This window comes from Castanea sativa, chromosome 6 (genome assembly GCF_040712315.1).
Source record: "Castanea sativa cultivar Marrone di Chiusa Pesio chromosome 6, ASM4071231v1".
NCBI lineage: Eukaryota > Viridiplantae > Streptophyta > Magnoliopsida > Fagales > Fagaceae > Castanea > Castanea sativa.
The window spans coordinates 25,412,432-25,437,681 of NC_134018.1; the positions used below are offsets into that span (position 1 = coordinate 25,412,432).

General features: G+C 34.4%; 2 protein-coding genes across 2 annotated transcripts; one reads left to right on the forward strand and one right to left on the reverse strand.

Annotated features, from left to right (window-relative positions):
• The first annotated feature begins 8,558 nt into the window (after positions 1–8,558).
• On the forward strand, positions 8,559–15,774 carry LOC142641175 (uncharacterized). Its single transcript, XM_075815577.1, has 4 exons — positions 8,559–8,753; positions 9,943–10,065; positions 12,135–12,254; positions 15,518–15,774. Exons 1-4 carry the CDS (start codon positions 8,717–8,719, stop codon positions 15,580–15,582), a joined length of 345 nt encoding a protein of 114 aa, XP_075671692.1. The 5' UTR covers positions 8,559–8,716; the 3' UTR covers positions 15,583–15,774.
• Positions 15,775–17,020: 1,246 nt separating this feature from the next.
• On the reverse strand, positions 17,021–24,856 carry LOC142637883 (uncharacterized). Its single transcript, XM_075811844.1, has 7 exons — positions 24,587–24,856; positions 24,363–24,514; positions 23,819–23,978; positions 19,450–19,883; positions 18,745–19,257; positions 18,148–18,250; positions 17,021–17,419 (listed from the first exon to the last, which is right to left on the reverse strand). The coding sequence occupies exons 1-7, from the start codon at positions 24,712–24,714 to the stop codon at positions 17,281–17,283; spliced, it is 1,629 nt and encodes a 542-aa protein (XP_075667959.1). The 5' UTR covers positions 24,715–24,856; the 3' UTR covers positions 17,021–17,280.
• Positions 24,857–25,250: the final 394 nt, after the last annotated feature.

Genomic DNA, 25,250 nt, shown 5'->3' on the forward strand with positions numbered 1-25,250 from the left:
CAATAGAAATAATTTTCTTTGGCATAGTCCTTTTTCTTTCCCTTGTTGGCAACTCCTAAGGCAATTTATTTACCATCTTGCTTGGTGAAGTCCTTCTTCTTTTTCTTCTTCTTCTTCTTTTTCTTCTTCTTCTTCTTCTTCTTCTTCTTCTTCTTTTACCCTTGCCTTTCGACTTAGGTTGAGAAGAAGAAGCTTCAACCATATTAGCATCAACATTAGATGTACCAAGAATGTCTTCCGCCGCCATCAATTCATTCATTAATTCAGATAATGTATAAAGCTTTTTGTTCATATTATAATTAAGTCTAAATTCCTTGAATGATTCTGGTAGTGATTGGAGTATCATATCCGCTTGGGATTCTTCATCAATATCGGCACCTAAAACCTCCAATGTATTCAGATGAGAGATCATCCTAAGTCAATGCTCCCTTACTGAAGTACCTTTAGCCATTTTGGTATTATAAATCTGCCTCATAGTTTCTTGCCTAGCAGAACGATCTTGCCCACCAAACATCTCCTTCAGACTTAGCATTATGTCCGAAGCTAGTTCTACATCCTGCATTTGATGCTGTAGAACATTTGAGATAGATGCTAGGATATAGCACTTGGCCATCTTATTAGATTTCTACCAACGATCATATCGCTATTTTTCCTCAAGAGTGAGAACAATGTCCAAGTTTCTTTTCCAGTCAATATAGTTAGATCCAGTAGGTTTGTATTGATTAAGAATAGCAATAAGTGGGCTAAAAGATGTCATGATTTAAATCTGAAAATAAAAAACATGAATATAATAAGTAAACCGGACATTATTAATTTAGCATATAAACATATATTATGGAATCTTAATAAAACCATAACATAAAAATATGCAACGACAACCCAATCCATGTCTATAATTCCTTGGTAGCAAGTATATTATAAACATCATGATTGATTGAGAACTATTCTCATTATTAGTGCTATCATGATAACTCTTATCAAACACTAAGATTATGCCGTATTAACTTTAGCCTCTAAGTAAATAATGACATAGCTCCTTTAGGAGGTTAACATTACACTTAGTCTAGTGTACATCATTATCTTGAATCATGTGTAGCTACATTTCATCTCTCTTATAGTGTTTAAACTTGTAGTACCATGAAACAAAACACCTTCATTTGGGATCGTGAGGCATATACACCAAGACGAGTGCTTACCCACATTACTATGAACCAATAATGGAGGCCGTGAGATCCAACCCTCATATCTCTGTCCTAGTAGATATTTTAAAAGAAAGGTTTTTAATTAGAAATTATGTGTAATCTCATCACACATAGCCTTGCACATTTAAATGTGAAAACACTTAGTGAAAATTCAAATTTCAGTTTATTCGATCGATCGAAGGTATTTCTCGATCGATCGAAATCTTCATCAAATCCATTTCGAAGTTTCTAGATGACTTGATCGACTCTCGACTCCTATTTGATCGATCAAAAAGGAACATTCGATCGATCGAAGGGAAATCTCGATCAGTCGAAGATTTAAAGAAAAACATCACAAACTTTTTGTCCAATTCAATCGATTCTTGATTGCCAGTCGATCGATCAAAAAGGAACACTCAATCGATCGAAAGTGATTCTCAATCGATCGAAGCTCGTGAAACTAAAATTTCCAGAATTTTCACCAAACAGTTTTCGACAGTTTTTCATGAACAAACTACCATTATATGAACATAATAGATTGAATTTGAGATAAAAAACTGAATTTCATTGATGCTGTAGTCTTAAAGTTCAATCTAACATACTTAATATCAAACTCAAACAACATCATAATATCAATATCAGTTTTTATCAAACAATAATTTCAATAACCATTCAGAAAATTTATTGTAGAATCTTCTAATATCATGAAATTACTATCTTTGATCTCAAAACTCACAAAACCTGTTATATAAATTCGAAATTGAAGACTGCTCTAATACAAACCAATTGTTGGTAAAACATAGTTTGTATCACATACAAAACACACACAACAGAAAATTAACGAATCTACTTCATTCGCAATTGATAACATGTACTATGTAAATTTTAGAATTTAAGAACAAGAAAGCGTACCTTGGTGCTGTGAAATTTAAAAACCAAAGATTAGAAATACTTAAGAACACCTTTAATCTTCACTCCAATTCGACTTCCGCCCAAGAAGTGTGGTCTCTCAATCAGTTTATACGTATGTGTTCAAGGGAGAATAAGAGAGTGGCTTACACGTGATACACACCATTTCATTTCACTCAATATCTGAATCAATATTCTGTATGTTTCTCTCGTTCTATATATAACTGATTATCTAATTGGGCTAGCCTTTTGGGCTATTCTAATTGGGCTTTAGTATGTGGCTTAGAGTGGGACTAAAAGGGATAAATAAGACACTAGCTCTAATAGGTTTTGGCCCTTTCTGTCAATTCTTGACAAGCCCAAAATTACCATTAATTATATTTAATACTACTATATAAATATAATTGCACTCTAGGTCTTATTAATAAATTATATCTCAAGACTTTATTATACATACAGCTCCTTCATTAAAATATTCATAGTAATACAAAGTAATGAATGTTGACTACCACTTTGAAGATGACTACATCTTAATCATTGAGTACCTGGTTTAATCATTTAAGTTATTCGTCATATATTTATGAAATCCAATTTCATAAATATATATATTTTAGTAACTTCTTACTAAAGTAGTTAGGCTTAACATTCTAAATAACCATACCCATTAAACTTATCTTAAGAGAATATTTTATATCTCTATTAAGAGATTATGAATTTCATCTTGAGAATACATGTTCCTTCAACATTAAATGTGGATGTCCAACATACTGAGATTTTGATCGTGACTTTAGATCTCACTCTTGATATATCAAAGCAACCTACACTTTATAATCAGGTTCATTATTCTCTTAGGATTGAGAGTTGATATAAATAGAAGTCGTGAGATTTATTATTCATTTGACAATCGTTAGTAAAATAATAAATTTTACAGCGGTCTAGTTCAATATGTCTTAACACTTAAAACATATTAACATATCAACTAGAAGTCTCAACTTCTATGATCAAGAAAAACCATCTTCGTTGATATGTTATAGTCTTCGCAGATAAAATGCCCAATTTCATCACTGACTACAAACTAAAATTCTGAGTTTACAAAGAACTTATGATTTATATCTTCTGTAACTAAATCACATACTATGCATCTCATGGACTATATGATAATGTCAAAGTATTTATGTTACCATTATTTTAGATAATAATAAAACAATTTTATTAATCACAACATAATATCATACATAACGTTATATATAACACCATACAATAGGATTTAAGGACACTAATCCTAACATGCGCAAGATAGAAAAACTGTTGTTTGGAGATTAGGTTTTATCTTGTATTTTTTCCCTATGAAAAGTGAAATCACTGGAACTCCTTGAATATAGGCAAATTACAGAACTACGTAAATATTGTTTTGTATGATTATTTTCTTCGGCGCATATTTTTTTTCTTTCTATTTTGTGTATATTCCCTACAATGTGGTATACATGCAATCCTTGTGATATATGTTGTTGGGATGTACAAAGTTAACTGGTTGTTACGTGCTAACATGAATTTTGTCTTGCATATATTGTTGAAGGCATTTGTGGGTATAAGTACTAGTAAATGTAAAATCCCTTTTTGGTTTGCTATCCACCCTCAGCCTCAGTATCACGAGGCAACATATCCAAATCCAACCGACTTTAACTACCACACCATAATCATAATGGCATAAAAATCTTATAGTTCACTTCCAAATCCCCCTTATCCACGGCTTAATCTCTGAATAACCTCTTTCCAAGGTAAGTATAACAGTCACACACAAAATCGTTTTATTTATTTATTTATTTTGGGCTACCTACAATCTAAAACTCTGTATGGGAGTAGTTTAATTTTTTTTCGCATTTTAAAAACTTTTCAATTCAAACCATAAACTCATTTGGTGATAATGTGTGATTGTTTCAACTATGTATCTATTATCTATGGCCATTATTTCATTCCAAAATATGCAATGTATCTTTTTTTTTTTTTATTATAATCATTTTCCATTTACGAATGCCTAATGGGCTTTATGATTTGAATTGAATTTTTTTTTTAAAGTACAAAATTTCATTTAAAATTTCCTAACGTGTGTGATTTAATTTGAAAACACCCATAAATTCTTAAAGAGTTTGATTCCTTTTTTTTAATAAATATTTTTTTAACTCCAATTTTAATTCTTTACTCGAGGATCAGGATTTCATTTCTCAAATCAAAAGTTAGTATCTTACTTCCTTGTGTGAATATGTACTAAGAGGTTTTTTTTTTTTTTGCCTTCAATATCCATAAGAGACATTATCCCTAAATAAAGATGTTTCAAAATGATTGCTCTTTACCATAACAAGAGTTATCTTGATAACTTTTGAGGTTGAAAGTGATAACGAATAACTTTGAGTGGAGATTTTTTATTTAAATATCAATTAAATAATTAATATTTATTTAACTTTATATATTATTATTTAAAATACTTTCTTATTGCTTTTTAAGATGTAAAATTATTTTATGTTTAGGTCTTATTAGCACTTTATTTTTAATAATATAGCCAATCCACTCAATCTTCTTGTGACATAATTGATTTTAAATAGGGTTTTAGCAATTTGAATGTTAAAAAAAATTCTTTATACAAAAACAAGTGTAATAAGTATTGTTGATGGATTATGTAAGTGATACATGCATTTAGAAAGAAAATAAATTTAGTCTTTTTATATGATTAAATTTTTTTTAACTTCATGTTTGAATATTATTACAATTAAAATTGAATATAGTAAGAGCACGAAATTAGGCAGCCCAGGCCTACCAAAAACAATGATGTTGGAGTACCTAAATCCGACCCAAAACAATAGAGATTCGTATAGAGAGTGGGATGAACAAGTGTAAGCTTCGCCCGAGGACACAAATAGGGAAAGAAAGTCTAAATGCCTGAGGATTTAATAGATAAAGGGTTCTTTACAATATTGTCCGATGACAATTGTTCTTGATGGTCATAGATACTGTTCACTCTTTCTCTCAATGATTTCTTCTCCCTAATTCTTGCTGGCCTGCCTCCTATCTGAGAGTCTCTTTCCTTTATATACCTCTTGCATCCCAAACCTCCTTAAGACACATGTCCCTTTAGACTCATGGTGAATGTGGTGGAAAGAAGTGCTGAGTTGTAGATCCATTGTTCAAGTCACTTCCTCATTAATGCAGCTGATAAATCTGTTGTCCACCATTTAATGCGGAGTAACAAGTGGTACTTTACAAAAAACGCCCTACAAAGATCCCATTCAACCCCTGAGGCACCCATTTGCACCCATTATATCCCCACGAGCGCTGCACCACTTCCCATTCTATTCTCGGACCACCTCACTACCACACACACACAAATGTTTAGTAACAAAAACAATTTATCAAAAGTACCTATTTGAGGTTTATTTTTCTATTCTTATCTTATCTTTTATTTCCTTTATGCTTTTGATATCCAAAATTAATATTTCTAGCATACATTTATAATTTGAAATATATTTACAAAAAATACTATCAATAATATAAATATTATAATATGATTAGAATAAAATAAAATGTAAAATAATATAATCAAATTTATTAAAGGTATTATTGTAACTTCACTTAACAATACCAACCTCCTTTTAGCTATAAAAAAAAAAAAACCAACCAATAACGTTTACCTATACAAGCAAAAATAGATTCAATACATATCCTAAAGATTTAATATCAACTAAATCAAGATTATTTTTATATATTTAATCAAAATATCATAGTTCTAGAAAAAAAAATTATCATTAATAATGATTTAGGCTAAACACGCACTATATTTTATTTTATTTTTAAAATTTTTTTTATGAAACAATTTAGGTTTCAATCGGTGGAATCAATTGAGACACATTTTTTAGAACTTTGTTGGGATGAGAGAGTGAGCTTGGAGTTAACTTTGTACATAAGGTCAAGATACTTATGAATTTTGTTTGATGTAGATGAGATTACAAGAAAATTTTTCTAACCATTTATAAATGAAAAAAATAAGAAATTTTATAATTAAATTGGTACCTATTATGATTGTTAATTAATTGGAATTAAGATTTCAGCAAGTGGATATTGACAAGTAGATAAAAACAAAATCTTATTGTAAGTGTTAGGCAATAGCCACACACACACACACATATATATATATATATACTAAAATAAGATTTAGGTATCGTACTTAAGTATTGTTCCTTAGATTTATATCTTAAAATTCTACTATTTAGTTTTTTTTCATGAGATGAAAGTGTATTTTTTAGTGAAATCGTCACATAACAAAATCTTAAAATATGAATTTAAGGTGCTGCATCTAAAGCTCCATTTATTTTGATGTAAAATATTTTCAGGAAAATATTTTCTCATTTTACGGTGTTTGTTTTGCAATAAGACATTTAGTCAAAAGAAAAATATTTTCAGTCAACCAAATCAACTTAAGCAAATTTGTATAAAATATTTTACACTTAAAATTTTGGTAAAATATTTTACAATTTCTTTCTAACTCTCTCCTAACAACTCTCAAGCTATCTATTCTCTCCCTTTCACGCTATCTCTTCTCTCCCTCTCAATTTTCCCTCCTTCTCAACCCGACCTTCTCTCCCAAAACCTAGTGGCGCCACCCACTGATCGGCACCACCCACCGACTGGAGCCATTCACCGACCGGTGCTACCCACCAGTGGTGCCACCACCGACCGACTCCACACTCCTCCCTCCTCCCTCCTCTTGTCTCTCTCACGAAGTCCATCGAGTTGTTGGTGGCTGTTCTAATCTTGCTCTGATCTTGGTGGCGGCAACTTGGGTTTTTAATGGTTGCTCTAATCTTGCTACCACTAGATTTGTTGGGTTGTTGGATTTTCATATTAGATTCTTTGTTCATGGATTTTATTTTCAAGTTTTTGATCTGGTTTTACGGGTGTTTTAACTTTTCTGATATGGATTTTTGGGTTGTTGATGGTTGTTTTTTGGGTGGTTGGTGGTTGTTTTTTTTGGTAGATGGTGGTGGTTTTTTGAAGCTTTGGTGGTGGGTGGTGGTGGTTTTGATAGCTATGTTCTGAATGGTTGGTGGTGATTTTGATGGCTCTTGGGTGTTTGGGTAGATGATAGTGGCTGATGGAATGGGATTACAATGGGTATATTTTTGCAATGGTTGGCGGTGGCTGGGTATGTAGTAGCTGGTGGTGGCCGATTTAAATTTGTAATATTTAGGTCACAACACTTGCCAAACATTTGCAAATGTTTTACAGTAAAATATTTTACATCAAAACAAACAGAGCCTAAATGATTGTTCATTAATTTTGTCCAATATGTTATCTCAATTTTGAGGATAAATTTCCGGATTATTTTAGAATTTAACAGACTAAAAAAAAGGGAACAAGAAAAAAATGAGTGCACCCACTCTTTCTCCACACGAACAATATAACTTAACCACCATGTTTATTATTGAGTAATCATTAGTCACTCCATGAAAACAGCCCCCGATCTCTCTGTGAAACTCTCAGCCTAATAATAGCCTCTCACCTCTCTCATCTCATCTCATCTCATCTCATCTCATATATAATAAATAAACTCATTGTCACCCTCCCAGTCCCACCCTATACATTGGTTTTTGATATAAGTTGTGAGTTGATTAATAATATCTTTTTTTTTTTTTTTTTTGCAACTTAAAAAATTTTCCCGTTCTTATATCGGAAAAGTACTACAGTATTTAACTTTTCACTAATTTTATAAATTTTTTTAATTTAATAAATAGCTAAAAAACAATTAATATTTTAAAACTTTTAGGGTCTGTTTGGATAGAGTTTATTGTTGAAACCTGAAAACATTATAGCAAAATAATTTTTAAATGTGTGAATAGTATCATGGAATCCAATTTTAATGAAAATTTTGCTTAAAAAAAAGGTTTGTGGGTTCTATAAATAATGCACAGGACCCACACAAAAAAAGTGGAAAACTCAGGCTTAATGGTATTATACAAAATCTCAATCCAGTAAAACCATTTTTATTTTACATGAATAACAATAAATAAAATAATAAATTACACGAAAAAAAGAGGAAAAATTATAGTTTGAAATATACATGGAGCAAAAGTTAGTAAAATATAATTTATAAACGAAAAAGAAAAAAGACAAGGATGTTTATTATAAGTAGAAAGAAAGAGAAGGTAGAAGAGAGAAGAGATTAAGAGGGCGTTTGGATTCAGATTATAATTGCTGCGTTCACGTTTTGCTTTTTTTGTGTTTTTTGGTTTTTGCTGCAGCTGCGGGGGACATTTGCACAGTGCGCGTACTGTGTGCACACTGTTTACATACTTTTTTATCAATTTTTTATTAAAAATAGGTCGCGCATCATTATTCACACATTTAAAAATTATTTTGTTATAACATTTTCAATTTTTAACAATAAGTTCTATCCAAACGACCCTAAGGAGAGAAGGGAGTTTGACTTGGCGTCTCATTCAAGCTTCTTTGTCTTTCCTTTTGCTGCTGCTGCTGCTGCTGATATACAAAAATACAAAATACAAATACTATTATATTATTATTATACACTTTCTTTTCATCTCTCTCTCTCTCTCTCTCTCTCTCAAACTCAAACAATGGGCTGTGCTGGATCCTCACAGGCCAAACCCGACGGTCAGCTCTCTCTCTCTCTCTTTTTCCCAACAGATTTAATTTCTTTCTTTCCATTCCAACACTTTACCTTTTTACCTTCTATTTGCTTACCGACAAACTCACTTCAAGGCAAACCCAAAACCAAATTTGTTTTTGGTTGTTGTAGCCTAAGTAAAATCTTCGATTTTGTATACAATTTTTTTTTTTCTCGATTCATAGATTTCTATACTAATCTTTAACTTGTGAATTGCTTGGCTCTGTACATTTTTTCCGTTTATTTGTTTTTAAATTCAGTGGCTGATGCTGATTTTGATTGTGAATTGAAAATATATGTTATATGCATATGCTTCAAGATTTAAGAAACCCAAAAAAATTAAAAAATTAGATTGTTGGCATTGAAGGCTTTAAGAAGACGCTTCCATTCTATGACGTGAGAAGAGATACAAGTGGAATGCACAGTGCCACAAATTTTTAAACCTTATTATTTATTTTCGGGAGAGGTTTTTAATGAAATTGAATTTGAGTTGCATTACTCTTCAATTAGTTGGTGATGGGGTTTAGTTTTTCTGGATGTTATATTTGGTCGAAGTTGTTGGTTTTTATTTTATTTTTTGGGTATACTCCCCAAAGGTAGTTTTGTCAATGGTGCTAGATCAAAGCACAAGCTTCCCATGGGGGCGTGTTGTGGGATGTCCTTTCTAGTGTATTTCATTCACCATCCAGACACATGGAACTTAAAAGTCTAGCTGAATTAGTAGCTGTAAGATATTTAAATTTTTTATTTTAGCTAATTGAAGTGCTCCATGCTTATTCTTTAATGAGAATCAATAGCTGTAGTAACTGGTATCAATCATTGTGTGCTAGTGACTCAGCATTATGATTTAATTTAACTATTTCAACATTTAGTCATGATTCCAAGCTATCAATCCGTTAACTCCAGTCATTAGAGCACACAATGATTTAAACCAGTTACTACAATTGGAATCCTTTTTTTTTTTTTTTTGGGTACTTTGTTAGACTGGTCTTGCGCTTGGAGCTCTACTCATTGTAATTCTATTTTTGAGTTCCAGGACTCTTTTCATTGTCCTATATAATTTCCTTGTAATTCATTAGATACTTTGTGTTCGTCATTGTGAACATGAAGTATTCTTCTTTTTTGAATACTGAGAGGTATTCTATTATAATATATTGGATTTCTTAATTAAAACAGGGACTGCGAAAAAGATCCGGAAGCCAAAACCTTGGAAGCATCCTCAACCAATAACCAAGACTCAGCTTATGCAGTTGCGAGATGAGTTTTGGGACACTGCTCCTCACTATGGTGGTAGAAAAGGTAGTGTTGCCTCAGAATTATATGATTACGAAGATTGTTTTTGAAAGCTTTTGGAACTATCTAAGGTTAGTGCCTAGTATAATATAAGTTCGAGAAAAAGAACAAAAGAAGACTAAAGTGATAATAATCAATATATATATACACACACATATATATATAAAAGACAGAATCACAAGATAACTTTCCCATGTTAGGAAGTAGTGTTGTTTATTATGTAAAACATGTTATAACACTCTTACTACATGAAAATTTTCATAACCAGATATTTCACTCTAGTTATTTCAAGAATTACTTGAGGGTCTTTGTTCATATTTGGCTTGTCCTGTTGGTTTGCATTCCATTGACTGCCAAAAACTAAATTTGAAATACTGGGGTTCTGAGTGTCCTGTTTCCTAATAGGCGGTTTAAGATATTTTCATTGCTTGTCCTCAAAGTTTCTGGCCTTCTAGGACGTATTTCAAGAATAGTAACTAGTACTTTTATAAGGTTTCAATATCTAATATCTCCTGCACTAAGAATAGACATATCTTAAGGACTTGAAGCATCAAAAGGGGAGTCGATAGTGTTTATAATCTATATAGAGGATGAAACAAAGAAAATGAAAAATTGATGGCCGAATGTACCACTAACAACCATATAATTTACTTTAGTCTCGTCATTCTTCATGATAAATACCTTAGTCTTATCATTGACTAGGAGGATATGAGAATGGAGATGAATTGACTAGTTTGATCAGCATTTTTCTATCAAATTAAAGAAGTCTGGGGAAGAAGGTTTGATCATATGCTGTGTAGATCAATATATATGAAATTGAGGAGTGATATAGACATCTAGCAAAGAAAGAGGAATGATGTGATTCAGTCTGCAGGGGTTCACTTGATGGCCACTGAGTTGGAAAACTTTTGGTCTTATACTTTTGTTTTGGGAAAACAAGTGTGCTATCTTGACATAAACAGTTGAGATAAGGATCTGTTGAGTTATCAACATGATGCCATTATAATCATTTGCAATATAATTTTTCCAGTAGTGATTATTATTGTCAAGAAATAAGAAATCAGATTGATCAGCTTTTGAAATGGTCTTTCTAACACCCTGCAAGCATGTTCACCTCTGAGTATTTTTATTTTTTATTTTGGGGGGTGGCGGGGTGGGATTGATAACAGTAACTTATTGGCATTCAGTTTTCTAAAGAATGGAGCCTGTCATTTTGCAGTGATTTTTATAACAGAAATGAAATAATATCTGTTACAATGCCATGGGAAAAACCTAAAGTTTTTCATGGAAATTCCCAGAATCAGATTCTGAATTGACATATTTTCTCCTGGGTTTTGCAATAAATACATATTTTTAATTTAGATTGATTATGGAGGAGGAAGTACAAGGATATGGAGAAGGTCAAATTTGAGTGTGGGTTGTTAAAAGAAGGGCATGCTGGCTTATGATTTACAGAGGTACCACCTTGCATAGAGTAGAATGGTCTAAGAGTATAGCTGACTCCAATATTTGATGGTAGGCTTTGTTATGATGAGTTAATTTATTCATTTTCCTTGGTTGATTTAATGTGTACAGTCCTTTGAAACAGGAAGGTGCACTCATAAACTTCACTACTTGAAATAAGCCTCATGCAGAAGTTATGGCACATTTGCCAATTTTTATGTGCCAGCAATTGGAACTTTACATCAACAGTAGTCAATTTTGTTATTCAATGTAACATGGTTGTTTATACTTTATATTGATAAGAAAAATATTTTTTTCTTTTTTTTTTTCTTTTTTTTTTTTCTTTTTTTTTTTTCTTTTTTTTTGATGATAAGAAAAGTCCTTACCTTTTGGCTATTAACTACAAGTATCTTTTAGAGAAGATTGTGAACTTTTGAAGACTTAACAGTATGGCCATTTTGCTTTGATGTTATTACCATAGAAGTTAAAGAGAGGGAATTGAGAAGTAATGATTGTCAAGTTCTTGTGATTTTCTGTCAACCTTGCGTAGTACCCAAAAATACTTATTGTCTATATCCATCAATTTTTCATATGTACATCTGTAATGTAATTATCATTTTGCTGGGCACTAGAGATTTGGGATGCACTGCGAGCTGCTGCTGAAGCTGACTTAAGCCTTGCACAAGCTATTGTGGACAGTGCGGGGGTCATAGTTCAAAGTGCTGATTTGACAATCTGCTATGATGAAAGAGGTACTTAATCTATGTTGTTTTCTTTTTTGATAATGACTCCCCCCCCCCCCTCCCTCTTCCCCTCTCTCTGAAGGATTAAGTATCATTAACCAATAGCAATGGTACAACAAAAGCTCATTTCACGGGTCTAGACCAACTTCATCCTCTAAGAATCATAGGGGCAATGAATTAGGGAATAGTTTTTATAGCATTGTATACAACTTTACAATCACCTTCAAAAGCTGCAGCATTTAAATTGAGAGAGGATGCAATCTCTTTTGCTGTGCTTGTTGAAATTGCAAGGTGGCAAGCTTTGGCAAAGCCCAGGAAGGGTCAGCTGCAATTTCTTTTGCTGTGCTAATTTAATGATAGTGCCAGAAGAGTCCCTGCTGCACACATCAGCTAGAGAGGTGTGGTCATTTCTTAAAGCCGCATCAAAGTTAAACTTATACCAATTTGAGGGAGGGGGCACCATGAGTTGTGTTTTGTGGGTGTCAGGGGTGATGGAGTTCCAAGCCCTTAGGTGGGTGGAATGAGTCATGGTGATTTTTTTTGGCTAGCTGGATAGAAGTTGTAATATGTTCTTGTGGATTAAGTTATTCCTGGATCACTAGATTTGATCACAAAGCACTGAAGCAAATAAGGTAAACTTACACACCTAATTTTTGTCCAAACCAAGGTGGGAATTCGGGAAAAATGTGGCTATCCAACAATGGGAGGATGTGAAGTTTAGGTTCCAAGGTGATAGGGACCGAATTTGGGGGGCAAGGAAGGCCACCACACCTGGGGCAAAGAAAATATTTAAGTTTCTCATTTATATTTATATTCCGTAGGATATTCCAATTTGTCGAGGGGAAGATTTGGCGTTGAAGAGCCCATTCAAGTTGGGGTCACAATCCCTCTTATCAATCAAAGAGTTTGGTGAGAGTAGGATTATTTGAATGAGGGCCACTATGTTTAGTTCAAATTATTCTTGTAGCTCTATTAGATCCCACTGGAAGGAGACTGGATTTATTTGTAAAGATCGGTTGTGTATTTACCTTTGGTTAGGGCTTGAAGGAGTGAGAAAGTGGGGCCCATGGGTCTTCCCAAATATTTATAGTGGAACCATTACTAACCATGAAGCAAGAGTCCTCAGAAAGGTGTTCTTGCTCTAAAATATCCCTTACTAAGTGGTGGAGGAGTTCCTTTTTGGATTGGCCTAGAGGAGGGGTGACTTCTTGAGATATTTTGTTATGAACAAATCTACCCAGATTTTGTCTGAAATTGAGAGGGTTGCCATTCTAATTTGGCCATGAAGGAAATATCAACATCTTTTGTTTTCCTCAATCCTAGGCCCCCTAGGGCTTTAGGCTTACAAAGATTTCCCCAATATATTAGATAGTAATGGTGCTTATTATTATTATACCCCTAGAAGAAATCCCTAAGGTTTTGTCAATATGGTCACAGATGGCTTTTTGAAAAAGGGTCTGTTATTGAGTATTCTGTCATAGAAAAAAGGACTGACTTGATGAGGGTAGCTCTGGCTGTTTGTGAGTGGACTTTTGCTAGCCACCCTTCAATCCTGGCTTTAATTTTTGAGACTATTCCTTCAAAAATGGAAGGGGAGTTCGTTTAAGACAAAGTGACAGCCCTAAGTGAATGACATCAGGTTTGCCTTGCATCAGGCCTAACAAACGGCAAAAGGAGGCTCTAACAAAAGGATCTGGCTCTGTCTGTTTTGGTTTAGCTACAAAATCTGCGCATTGATAAAATCTAAGGAAAATGTTGACACTCTTGGTCATATGATTGGAACCTTTATGGAATTAGACATCTCTAGCAACCAACCTCTCTGTTGGAGCAAAGCCCTTAGGATCAAAGTAGACCTCGACCTCACAGAATAGTTACATTGGGGCTTTTAGCTTGACAAAAATTGCCTCCCCCTCTGGATCCAATTTCAATATGAACTGTTAAATTACCGATTGTCCCAAAAGCTTAAGCAATTGGAATATTGTAAATTTAATCATTTAACCAATACTTCTAACACTCCCCCTCACGTGTGGGTCGAAACTACCTTTTAATTGGTGAGGCCCAACACGTGGGAATTTAAATGGGAGGTAGAGTGGAAGAGACAAGGATCGAACTTAAGATCTCATGCTCTGATACCATGTTAAATTACCAATTGTCCCAAAAGCTTAAGCTCTTGGGATATGGTAAATTTAATCATTTAACCAATACTTCTAACATGAACAACTGAAAATCGTGTGCTTCAAATGTGGTCTTCTAGGTCATCAAAAATGAATTGCACCTCAAACCACCCTTTGGATCACAAACTACCTCCACCATGGCACTTCGGTTGAATTTCCTAGAGTTAAAAACTGAAAATCCATGTAGCTCCACCCAACTTCCTTCCCCTCAACCAAGAACTTGTTGGTGATCTTCATCCGAGCCAAATCAGAGCAAGAAGGTGTGGGTCCAATGTCGATGGTGGCAACCCATGAGACGGGTTACAAGCCATGGACAGAATTGCTCTCAACTTTTTTTCTTTTTTTTTTTTCTTTTTTTTTTCTTTTTTTTTTTCTTTTTTTTCAGGATTCTATCTGAAATGAGTCTTCTGACAAGGCTATATAAGGTGAGGTTTTGAGCTTGGGGATTTTTTGATGATAGGGATACGGGTTTCATTGAGATTTGTGGTTGAATGGGGCTGATGGTTTGATTCGAAGATTCGATCTGATTGAAATGAGACGAGGATGGGGAATTTGGGTTTTGATCTGGTGATGAGTGGGTGTACACTGTCATTGGGGGTTTAGGGGAAAGGCCACAAAAGGGGGAAAAGTAGATGAGCTAGAGCTTTGAGATTGGAGTCAGAGATAGGTGAGTGAAATTAAGTGGGCTGAGGGCAAGGGTTTATAGAAGGCCACACCCCTCACAGAGGAGGTAGGTAGCTGAACTACAGGAAAACCACAGGAGGTGGGAGAGTACAATTACTTTCATTTTGAAATGCTATAATTTTCCCTTCTGATAATGACTTATTTCTAACAAAAATCCCCTTGGGCCATCTGGGGGAATATACTTTTCTACTAAATGGCAATTCGAGCCAAATAGTACCCCTGGGCAGAAGGATCAGTTCCTTCTTTTTTGAGGAAAAGAAGGATTGTTTCCTTGTTCTAACATGGTGCGTTGTTGATGATTCTCATGTTGAAAGATAATTTCTGATTTTATTTAGAGAAGATTTAATGTTATTATATTTATTTCTCTTCTTATTAAGTCTTGCTATCCTGGCGTTGCAAAACTCATTATTGCAGGTGCAAAATATGAACTACCCAAATATGTTTTGAGTGAGCCGACCAACTTGATTCGAGAAAGTTAATACCAGAGAGGATACATAGCACCATTTGTGCACAAAGATTGAATGTAAATCATGTATATTATTCTCTCATTCTCTTTTAATCTTTCACAATCTTACTTTTAATTATGCCTTCCATTTGTATTCACTCTGGACTTCTCTTAGCTTGTTGTAAGTTTCTTGGTTAATTGAATGGAAATGCAACTTGTTGGCTTTTGTTGGTGGGCGTTTTTGTGTTTGTGGTGTTCACATGTTAGCTGTTGAAGGTTTGGCCATGCTAACCTTGGATTTATTTATGGCAGTTAAGTTCGAAACTTGACACTAACCCAGCCTCTCATTCAAAACTGTGCATGAGACTTTCATCTCACATGTGGCTCCTAAGTTATAAAAGAAAGAAGAACTCGTCTTCTTTCATTTTTTGATTACCTTCCTCACATATGTATAAGATCGAATTTATTCTATTTCTAAAAAGGATTGCTAATCCTAACTTTTCGAGGAATCCTTTATTAGTGATTGTGAATGATTGATTTTTCTCAATCTTTTCAACTTTGGTTCTGTATGAGCAAATTAGAAAGATTGAGAAATAGGATCATCTAATTTGATTCATTCTCAATTGCCATGAGATGATCATCTTAGGGTGATCCTTTTGTCAACGGTTGCACTTAAACCCACAAGAGCAGGGCGAAACTAGAACTTCAAGAATGAGAAGGCCATAATAACCACTATAAAAATTTATCCAATTTAGGAATGTTGCATGAGAAATATGAATAATTTTGGGGGATACATATATTTTTTGAAGATCTTAGCTAAATTTAAGGGTAAAATTTTCATTATTGGAAAGTTATGCACGAGAAATAAAGTCCAAATTCAAGAAATAAATGCGGACAATGAACCTCTATTGATATCCAACGGTAAAATGAAAAGTAGAATAGTACAGGTCTAATAGGCAAATGAAAACAGAATAAAGAATGTTCATTAGTAAGAGATCAATATATCATGCATTTAGCAATGAAGTTAAGGGTATTTTGGTCATTCTAATGACATCTTATTATATAAGGTTACAAGAGTTTGACCCAAGTTTTTTTTTTCATTGGACATTTTTGGGGAGACTTTTTGACACCAGTGTTTCACATTTTGCTCTTTTCTTTATTTCCATTCTTCTCCCAAATTTTTTCTTCACAAGGTTTGGGCTTTTGTTTCAATTTAGTGAACCTCGGACTTTGTAAATTTAAGAACATTTTGTATTATATGACTTATTTTTAAATGTTTTTTTTAAAATTTTTTCATATTTGTATTGAAAAGATGGAAACTATATTTTCAGGTTTCTTCTTTACTTATGAGTTATGATCCTTAATTATACTTTTGAGGATCAAATTATCCAGTGTAATCCATTTTGTTACATATAATAAATGAAAAGTAAAGAAGAAACATACTCTGTTTCTGGTATTTTAAAAAAAAAAAAAAAAACGCCCACCAAAAGAATTAGAGTAAGTACTTTATGGATGAACGTAAGAGGAACACAAATGCATTGATTCCCTCCTTAGCAAAGCACAAGGTGCTCTAGTAACAACCTTTTGTCCAAAATCCCTTTAAATCCTCCAACCAAAAGAAACCCAGACTGAATTACTCAAGAGAACCTAATAATTACATGAAGACTAGCATTTAAATTTATATTGTTCTCTATTCACATTGGCACTTCGCTTAAGTATCCAATACGTCTCCTTAAACCCTCTTGAAGAATGAAAGAATGTTGCCTTGCTTAGGATCTTTCAAGCTCCCTGCTTTCTTATTTCCTGCTTTACCTGTTGGATTGGATGGAGCTGTGGTTCCTGTTGCTGGTGACTTCTTAGCTGCAGGAGGACTGTATTCATAAACCCAAACATTTAGAGCCTAATCAATCAGAGCTATATTTCAGCTAAAAAGATAGTATTTACAGGGAGAATCTAGCATACACAAAGCAAAATATCAGTCTTTCAATTTTTTGCTTTGATTTTCCTATAGTATTTCAAGATGTCATCATAGATAGTATTTCAAGACGTCAATTTTTTACTTTGATTTTCCTATAGTATTTAAAGGCATTACACACTAAGCACACTAATGCCTCAACTAGTGCTTACAAATTGACCATTGGTTTGGAAGAAAAAACTACATATACTCACAAGCATCTGACTTATACTCCTTGCACCTCTCCCACAATTTTTATGCAACAGCAAGAAGTTTGATTAAGGCCCATACTGCCTAAATTGCAATAATGACAACAGGTATCCTCCATTAGAAATGACCCAAGCAATTTGGCACCATTTGTATATTCCACAAAATTCACAGCACAAGGTAGATTTGGCCCCAAAGATACAGGTGTGCATCTTTAAGGCAGTGATTTGTAGTCCCAATAATCAAACTATGTGCATGATTTAAAATGAATGAAAAGTGGACCAAGAGATGGACAATTTTCTATTGCTACATTTATCATAGAACAAGTTTATCGTAAAACCAACATGACATTTATCAATGAAACCTGTACAAACGCAAGATATGTGGAAGTGTATTTCTTATTAAACATAGATGGAAAAGATGAAGCACATAAGTAACCTGCTAACTGTATTGCTCAATGCAGAGTTGTTGGTTTCCTTTGTCATACTACTGTCGGCTTTCTTTGCATCTGTCTCTTCACCCTCCCAGATTACCTCAGTTACTGGAGCAAGATATAAACATATAATTATAAATAAAGGAAGAATATAGTATAAAAAAAATAAATAAAAAATTACTAAAAAAATTGGCTATACATACGGTTTGTTTAACATAGAGCATTTATAGAAACTATAGGCAGAAACAGAGTTATGTGACCAATGTTTTAGTAATCCTATAGAATAACCTTCTAAATTATTGAGTGGTTTCAAGAATATTGAACTTAAAAGAGCCAAAATAAAATAATATCAAACAGTTATAAATAAGAACAATTCTCCACTGCGAAACAAATTGGGTGCGATTATTGTACCAAGATGGATTACCTAGGAAGAGCAGATATAAGTATTTGTTTTACATATCCGTTAAAATTTGAAAGCTGTCTTGACTTCATTAGATTAGGATTAGGTAGTGAATTCCCAAAGAAGAAACTATGACAGCCACAGCAGATAATGTATACAAACAGGTCTCCTTGGAACCTGAAGCATCTAAGAATGTGTTTACCTTCTCTTCCCCGCTCATTGATCCGTGTCTTCAACACCTTTTTTCTTTTAGGGGAATTTGGAGCAGCAATTTTCAGATTATCCTTCTTATTTACATCACTTTCAGGAATACAGTTTTGAACTTTCTCTCTACAGGAAGTTCCAGTGTTTGTGCCCTTACTGATAACTGAAGAATCCTCTCTCAGAGGTTGGTTAGATTCTTTGTCAGTAACTATCTCTTCCTTAACCCCAAGGTCATCTTCTTTTTGCTTGTCCGAGTTCAAATTGGATTTCTCTGAAACCAAAACTTTTGTACTTTGTTTCTGATCTTGAGATGATTGAACTTTCGGAATATCTGGTGATGCTAAACTGACTGCATCTTCATATTCATCTTCATCTGAAAAATCAAAAACAACCCTCCTTTTTCTACCACTCTCACCATTGGAGGCTCTCTTAAAATTGACATCTTGACCATCATCATCGCTGCTGCCACCCTCTACAGCTTCACGAGCACATATTTGAGCCTCCGCACTGGCTATTAAAATGCAGAAGGAAGAAAATAGTTAGTAGGTAAAAGAAAAAGGTGAGCTAAGAAAATAATCTTAAATGAAGAACAGTAGCTTGCATTATGCAATTCATCTCAGGAAAAATCTGTCAATACTAACTTCTTTATTGTCAAACAGACTTCAAATTTTAACAGTATGGTATAATCTGAATGGAAACCAACCAGGTGGATTTGGAAGGACATTATTATTTTCCACAGGGACTACTGGCTTTGACTTTGCAGATGCACGACCCCAAATATTGGCCAATGAACCCCCAGTGCCAGAAGAGCTTTTACCATTCTGGACTTTCTTTTTTCCAGCAGTCATGGGAGGGACTTTTTCTTTATCTGAAGGAGGCTTGGTACTCTGACTGTGAAGCCCTGTGCCATTGGTTTCACTTTTGACATCTTGTACCACATTGGGAGTCTGCAGAACAACTTTTGGGCTAGATTCCTGCACTTTATTTTGCTGAGGTTGTGGAACCACATTATTTTGATTCATACTATTGCTTTTGGATTGCCCTTGGCCTCCAGCAGTTTTGGGCATTGGATTTACAATGCTAACGGGTGTTCCCTCCATATTGCACTTGACAAAGGAATTGGAAATCCCACAGAACCTGAAGAAGGATAGCAGTGAGCACCAAGGAAGAACTAGCACATGTAAACTCATGCGTGTGGCCCATGACTGGAAAGACTAAAATTACAACTCACCAAAGAGACATCGACCACTATTATTTTTATCAACCTTTTCTTTCAATTCTTTCTAACATAAATAATTCAGAAACAATGTCCAAAAAAACTACATGAAGTGTGAAGTAATATTAGTGAAAGGGCTTATTGATTTTACAGGAATTTCTATGTTTTAGGTGGTTAGGGGCTAGTGATATAGCTCAAAATTCAAGAGAAATTGGGGAAAATAAGTAGAACAAGAAAGAAAGGATATAACCCAAGAATCAACACTTAGGGTGGCTTGAAACAACACCAAACGGGAAAGCCTACGAATCAACACTTAGCCATCAAAAAGTTTCCAACTTAAAATTCTATTCATCAAATCAATGTCTCCAGAATGTTTTCTTCGGGGGGTGGGGCCTTTAAATAGGCTCCCAAATTGTATCAAATAAGGAAAGAATTAAATGACAATCAAATCCCATAAAATCCTCAAATTCAAATGATATCAAATACTAAAATAGCTTAAAATCAAATTAACAACAAATTTGGTCCAATGAAAGCAATCACTAGGGATAACATCAACTCTCCCAGAGGGGGAGACTTAACCCCATCCAGTGTAGCTCCCCATGGCACAGGTTGTGCTCAAGCAAATTAGGGTCAAACTGTTGCAACTCAACTTTGGTGATCCAAGTGTAATCTGAGTCTGGTTGTCCCTTTCAACAAATTTGAAAGGTTAAACTCCTATGTTCCTAGTGGAAACAATCTGCTTATCCACAATAGCATCAATTGTTCTTTATGTGCTAAGATAAATGTTTTGTGATGTTGGATTAGTCATAGGGTTTTAATGGGATCATGGGAAAGCTCATCAAAAACTTTTCTGGGATGGCTGTTAGACAGTGATAGATCCTCAATATTAAAGGCAAAGCAAACTCCATAATTAGATGAAAAGTCAATAATATCCGAACTCGGTCCAACCCATTTCAAACACTTTGAATGGTCCAACACTATAGGCTTGCAGACGCCTAATGGATTCATAAGGAAACAATTCAGGCCTAATTGGACCATGACATAATCCACTAAAAATTCTATATAACATGACTAAACCTGAATTTTATGCTGATTATCATTTGCTTGAAATTTCTTACTAACCTCATGATACAATTCATGAATATGATTTAGGGGTGTCCATGGGTCAGGTTGGATTGGGTTTGGGGTGGACCCACACCCAGCCCAATTGCATTGGGTGAATGGAAAATGGACTCGCAGCTGAACAAATATTCGGGTCAGAGCCGGTGGCTCGGGCCATCGGTTGAGTGGGTCGGATTCATCAGGTGATTTCAGGTCTGAAGGAAAAGCACAACACACAGAGAGAGATGAATCAAACATTACAACCACAAAAATCCAAAAATTTTGATCTCCAACAACCCAACACAGTTCTACAAGTATCAAGCCACATGAAAAAAGCCAAAAAACAGAAAATCTAAACAAATCTGCTTAAATTTTTTGTATTGCTCACCAGATCTACCCAAAACTTAAATCACACAACCTAAAAATCTACCTAGAGCTCGAAATCTTCTAGATATTGGCATCATTGAAGTGGTTCTAGGACTGAGAGTGACAAAGACATCCCTATCGTGGTGAGAAATTTATAGAGACAGAGAGAGAGAGAGAGAGAAACAGAGAGAGAGTGAGATATGATATTTGAGATTTTGAGAGTTATATAATCTTTTAGATACAAGAGAGTAATCTGATCCAATAGATCAGTTTGAGCGAGATAGAATAGTCTAGAATCAAATAAAAAATTATTATTTGTTGATAAGGTTATATTTTCCACTTATGAGAGCATGGCATGTACAAATAACTATTAAGCCTTTTCCTCATTTTAACAGTTGGGTCAGTTTCATCAGGTAAGAAATCATCCCAACTGTCTACTGAAATAAAAAATTGAAATCCTAAGACCGGTAACCGACTGTCCTATCCATTTGGAGTTGACCGCTGGGCTTCGGTTCAGGCGGGTCCAATCAGCTTGGTCCGGTCATCCGACCAATTGGACAACCCCAAAATATGATGTGCATATGTCTCTATTGACTCATACTTTTTTTTTAATATAAGTAATCGAAAAATTTATCAATAAAAAAGTACCCTATGTTTGTGATAATGAACAAGTAGTACTAGAAGCAATTACAAGCAAATCAAATAGAAATACTAAAAGAATGTTGAAAATCAAAAATGGAAGTACATTGCGTAAAACCACAAACTTGAGACCAATCAAACAAATTCCGAATTCGGAAGGACTTCAAATGATCTATAGATCTCTCAACATCCTAAAAGGTGTGACTGTTTCCCACCAAACTAACCACATCACACATGCTGGTACCAATTCCAAACATTAGAAGAATGTTTCCCCAATCAATTCTGCCATCCAAACAAAAGAGAGGCGGCCTTTTCCAACAAAGCCATTGAATCCATGTTGGTTCCTAACAGAGATGGGTAGTAATTGTAGGGGAATGTATGAGAATTGTAGGGAAATTAACTTAATTCAAGGTAGTCACTCTCCATAGAGAAATATTAAGACAGAGAGAGAGAGGAAATGCACTAAGAAATGAATTGGTTTATTCTTCAATATCTAATGTGAATTATAATCATGTATTTATAGAAGACTAACTCTAATCTCATTGGTCCACATTGCTTAAGATAATTGGCTAGTTAATTCAACATGTGCTCTAAGAATTACTTCATGTGTTAAATGAGTTACATGTGCTCAAATCCTAACTAACTCATCCTAATCTCAACTAACTAATTACCTAATTAAGGGATTACAACAATTATTATCATATTCCTAACAATCCCAAACATCTGAAAAACTTCACTCAACGCATGGGCAGTCAATGAAGTAAAAGATGACCCACTGTAGTAATGGTGGGAGAAGATCTAAACTCTTCCTAGGGTTGCTTAAAAAGAACTCATGCCTATAGCCCAAGTGATGGGATAGTTGTTTGAAATCTTTGTGGTAGGGAAATGGAATTTTTGCTTGTTTCCCTCTCAAGTTCTTCCTTGCGCTCTTCATCTATGCCATGGATTTCAGTATTGTTAGACTCATAGACTAGTTATTCTATACTTCCTCATCACTCCTGTTTTCATCCATCAATGGTGAGGCCTTTAATGGGACACTCGGTAGCAATGTGACAAAGCCTTGACATTTAAAGCACTTGACTCAAGAGTTCAGATATCAAGGGGTTCACTAGGCATCCCATGTCCCTTTTCATCTTTACAAACTAACAAAATATAGGGATTAGGGTTGGACTGAAGTGGAACTACTGCAGTTTACTCGTTGAAGATTGAGGGTTACTTGATGATTTACAAATCTTGGGTTTGCCTCAAAACTGGTACATGGTGACCATTCCATAATTCTAGAGAAGAGTTTAAGCCTGGTCTAGGGCGATAACCTCACAGAGGACTAACTATTTCATGAGGTTCTGTTTATAGATGAATCTGGTAAGGCTTGATGGATTTTGAGTTGGTTTGGTGTTTGATTAGAACTAATTGTTGGTTGGGTTCATGGCTAGCATAAAATCAAATCAACAACAATTTCAGAGCAATGAAATGAGTCACCAGTGTCTGCATCAGCTAATCTACCTCATAAAATCAAAATTAAAATTTGATGCACCATGTAAAAGGAAACTCTCCGGCACTCCCTCTTTTGTCTTAAAAAGAAAAGAAAAATAGTTGTCTGGTTGGCTAGAGACTAACTAGCTACAGTAACCAGCCAAATCTAAAATGATAGCAAAGTCTACAAGATAAAAAATAGAAAGACCTTTGGCACATTATGATATGAAGAATGAATGGCTCGGCACACACAAGCTTCACACGCACACCAACTAACCTGTTATCTCTGAAGCAATTGTCAACCTCAAATGACTGCTTAAAGAGCTCTTCAGCTTGTACAAACTCGGGATTCCAAAGTGCAGCTGGATCCTTTGGAACAGAAGCTTGCACACTATAAACCTGAACTGAGCAATTGCCATCAAACTCTTGTTTAGCTTCTGCACAAAATTGAAGAGAATATTAGGGCCCCTAGATGTGTTTAAACATGTTTTCTGTTTTTAAATAACATTAAACGTATTTCATACCACTTTTTCACCCACACAAATTTCCAAAAAATATAAACAAAGTTACTAAAACGGCCCTTAGTTTCTCACGACTGTTTTTTTTTTTGAGTTGGCAAAAGCAATTAGTTAGTTTTTTTTTTTTTTTTTTTTGAATATGATGCTGGTATGGTATCTAATGGGAGAGCATGCCCTGTATTAAATCTATTAATTAGCAAGAAACCGTATAGTTTGTTGGGAGGGTACCTAAGCAATTTGCACAATTCTTAAAAGAGTTAAAAATAGAGCGTAGAAGATTATTATTATTATTATTATTATTACCTGAAAGTTTAGGAGAGGAAACAAGGGTTATATGGTAATTAGAGGAATCGTTCTTCAACCATCCAGACAATGTATATACCACTTCCAGTTCCAATCCCGACCCACCACCGGTTCCGCTTCCTCCGTGTTTTTCAACGAATTCCCAAAGCAACCTATAAATCATAAATCAACTTGCCTTTCTTTGCATTGCATTGCATATAATTATAATAATAAACACAAATTACCTCTTAGCAGCATTTGACGAGAGCAAATAATTGCGACTGAGCCACTTGTAAGAAACCACTTGGAGGGTGTCGGAGACAAGGGATTGGATCTCGTCTAGCAACCCTAGGGGAGTTTCGATTCCTGCCATCACCAACCTACGCCGCCACAATTCAAACTTCTCTTCTTCTACTTGTTCTCAAGGGTTTGGGATTTTTTCTTTTCTTTTTTGGACCAAAACCAAACCAAACTTAAACAAACCAAACCAGAGGAATAATAAATAACAAACCCCTATGCTGTGGCTATTTATGTATGTATATTTATATTTATTTTACATTTTACTCTCTCAGGGTCAGGGGTTTTACTTTTACTGTGTTATTTTCTTATTACTTTCCCTCCCTAATTCCGATCCCCACTTGTTTTCCCGCCGTTTCTTTCGTCTTTGGACTTTAAGGGTGTTTGGTACATCATTTTAAACAACAATTTTCAATTTTTAAATAATATTACACATATTTTTACACTTTTTATTTATATGTATTTTTAAAAAAAAAACATTTTAAACTTAAAAACTACTGTTTAAACACACGCACCAAACAAGTTCTATATATTTAGTTTCTAGTCTCTCCATTCCTCCCCAAAACAAAGGAAAAAGTAGATAAATATAGCGGTCTCAAGACTCAACACATC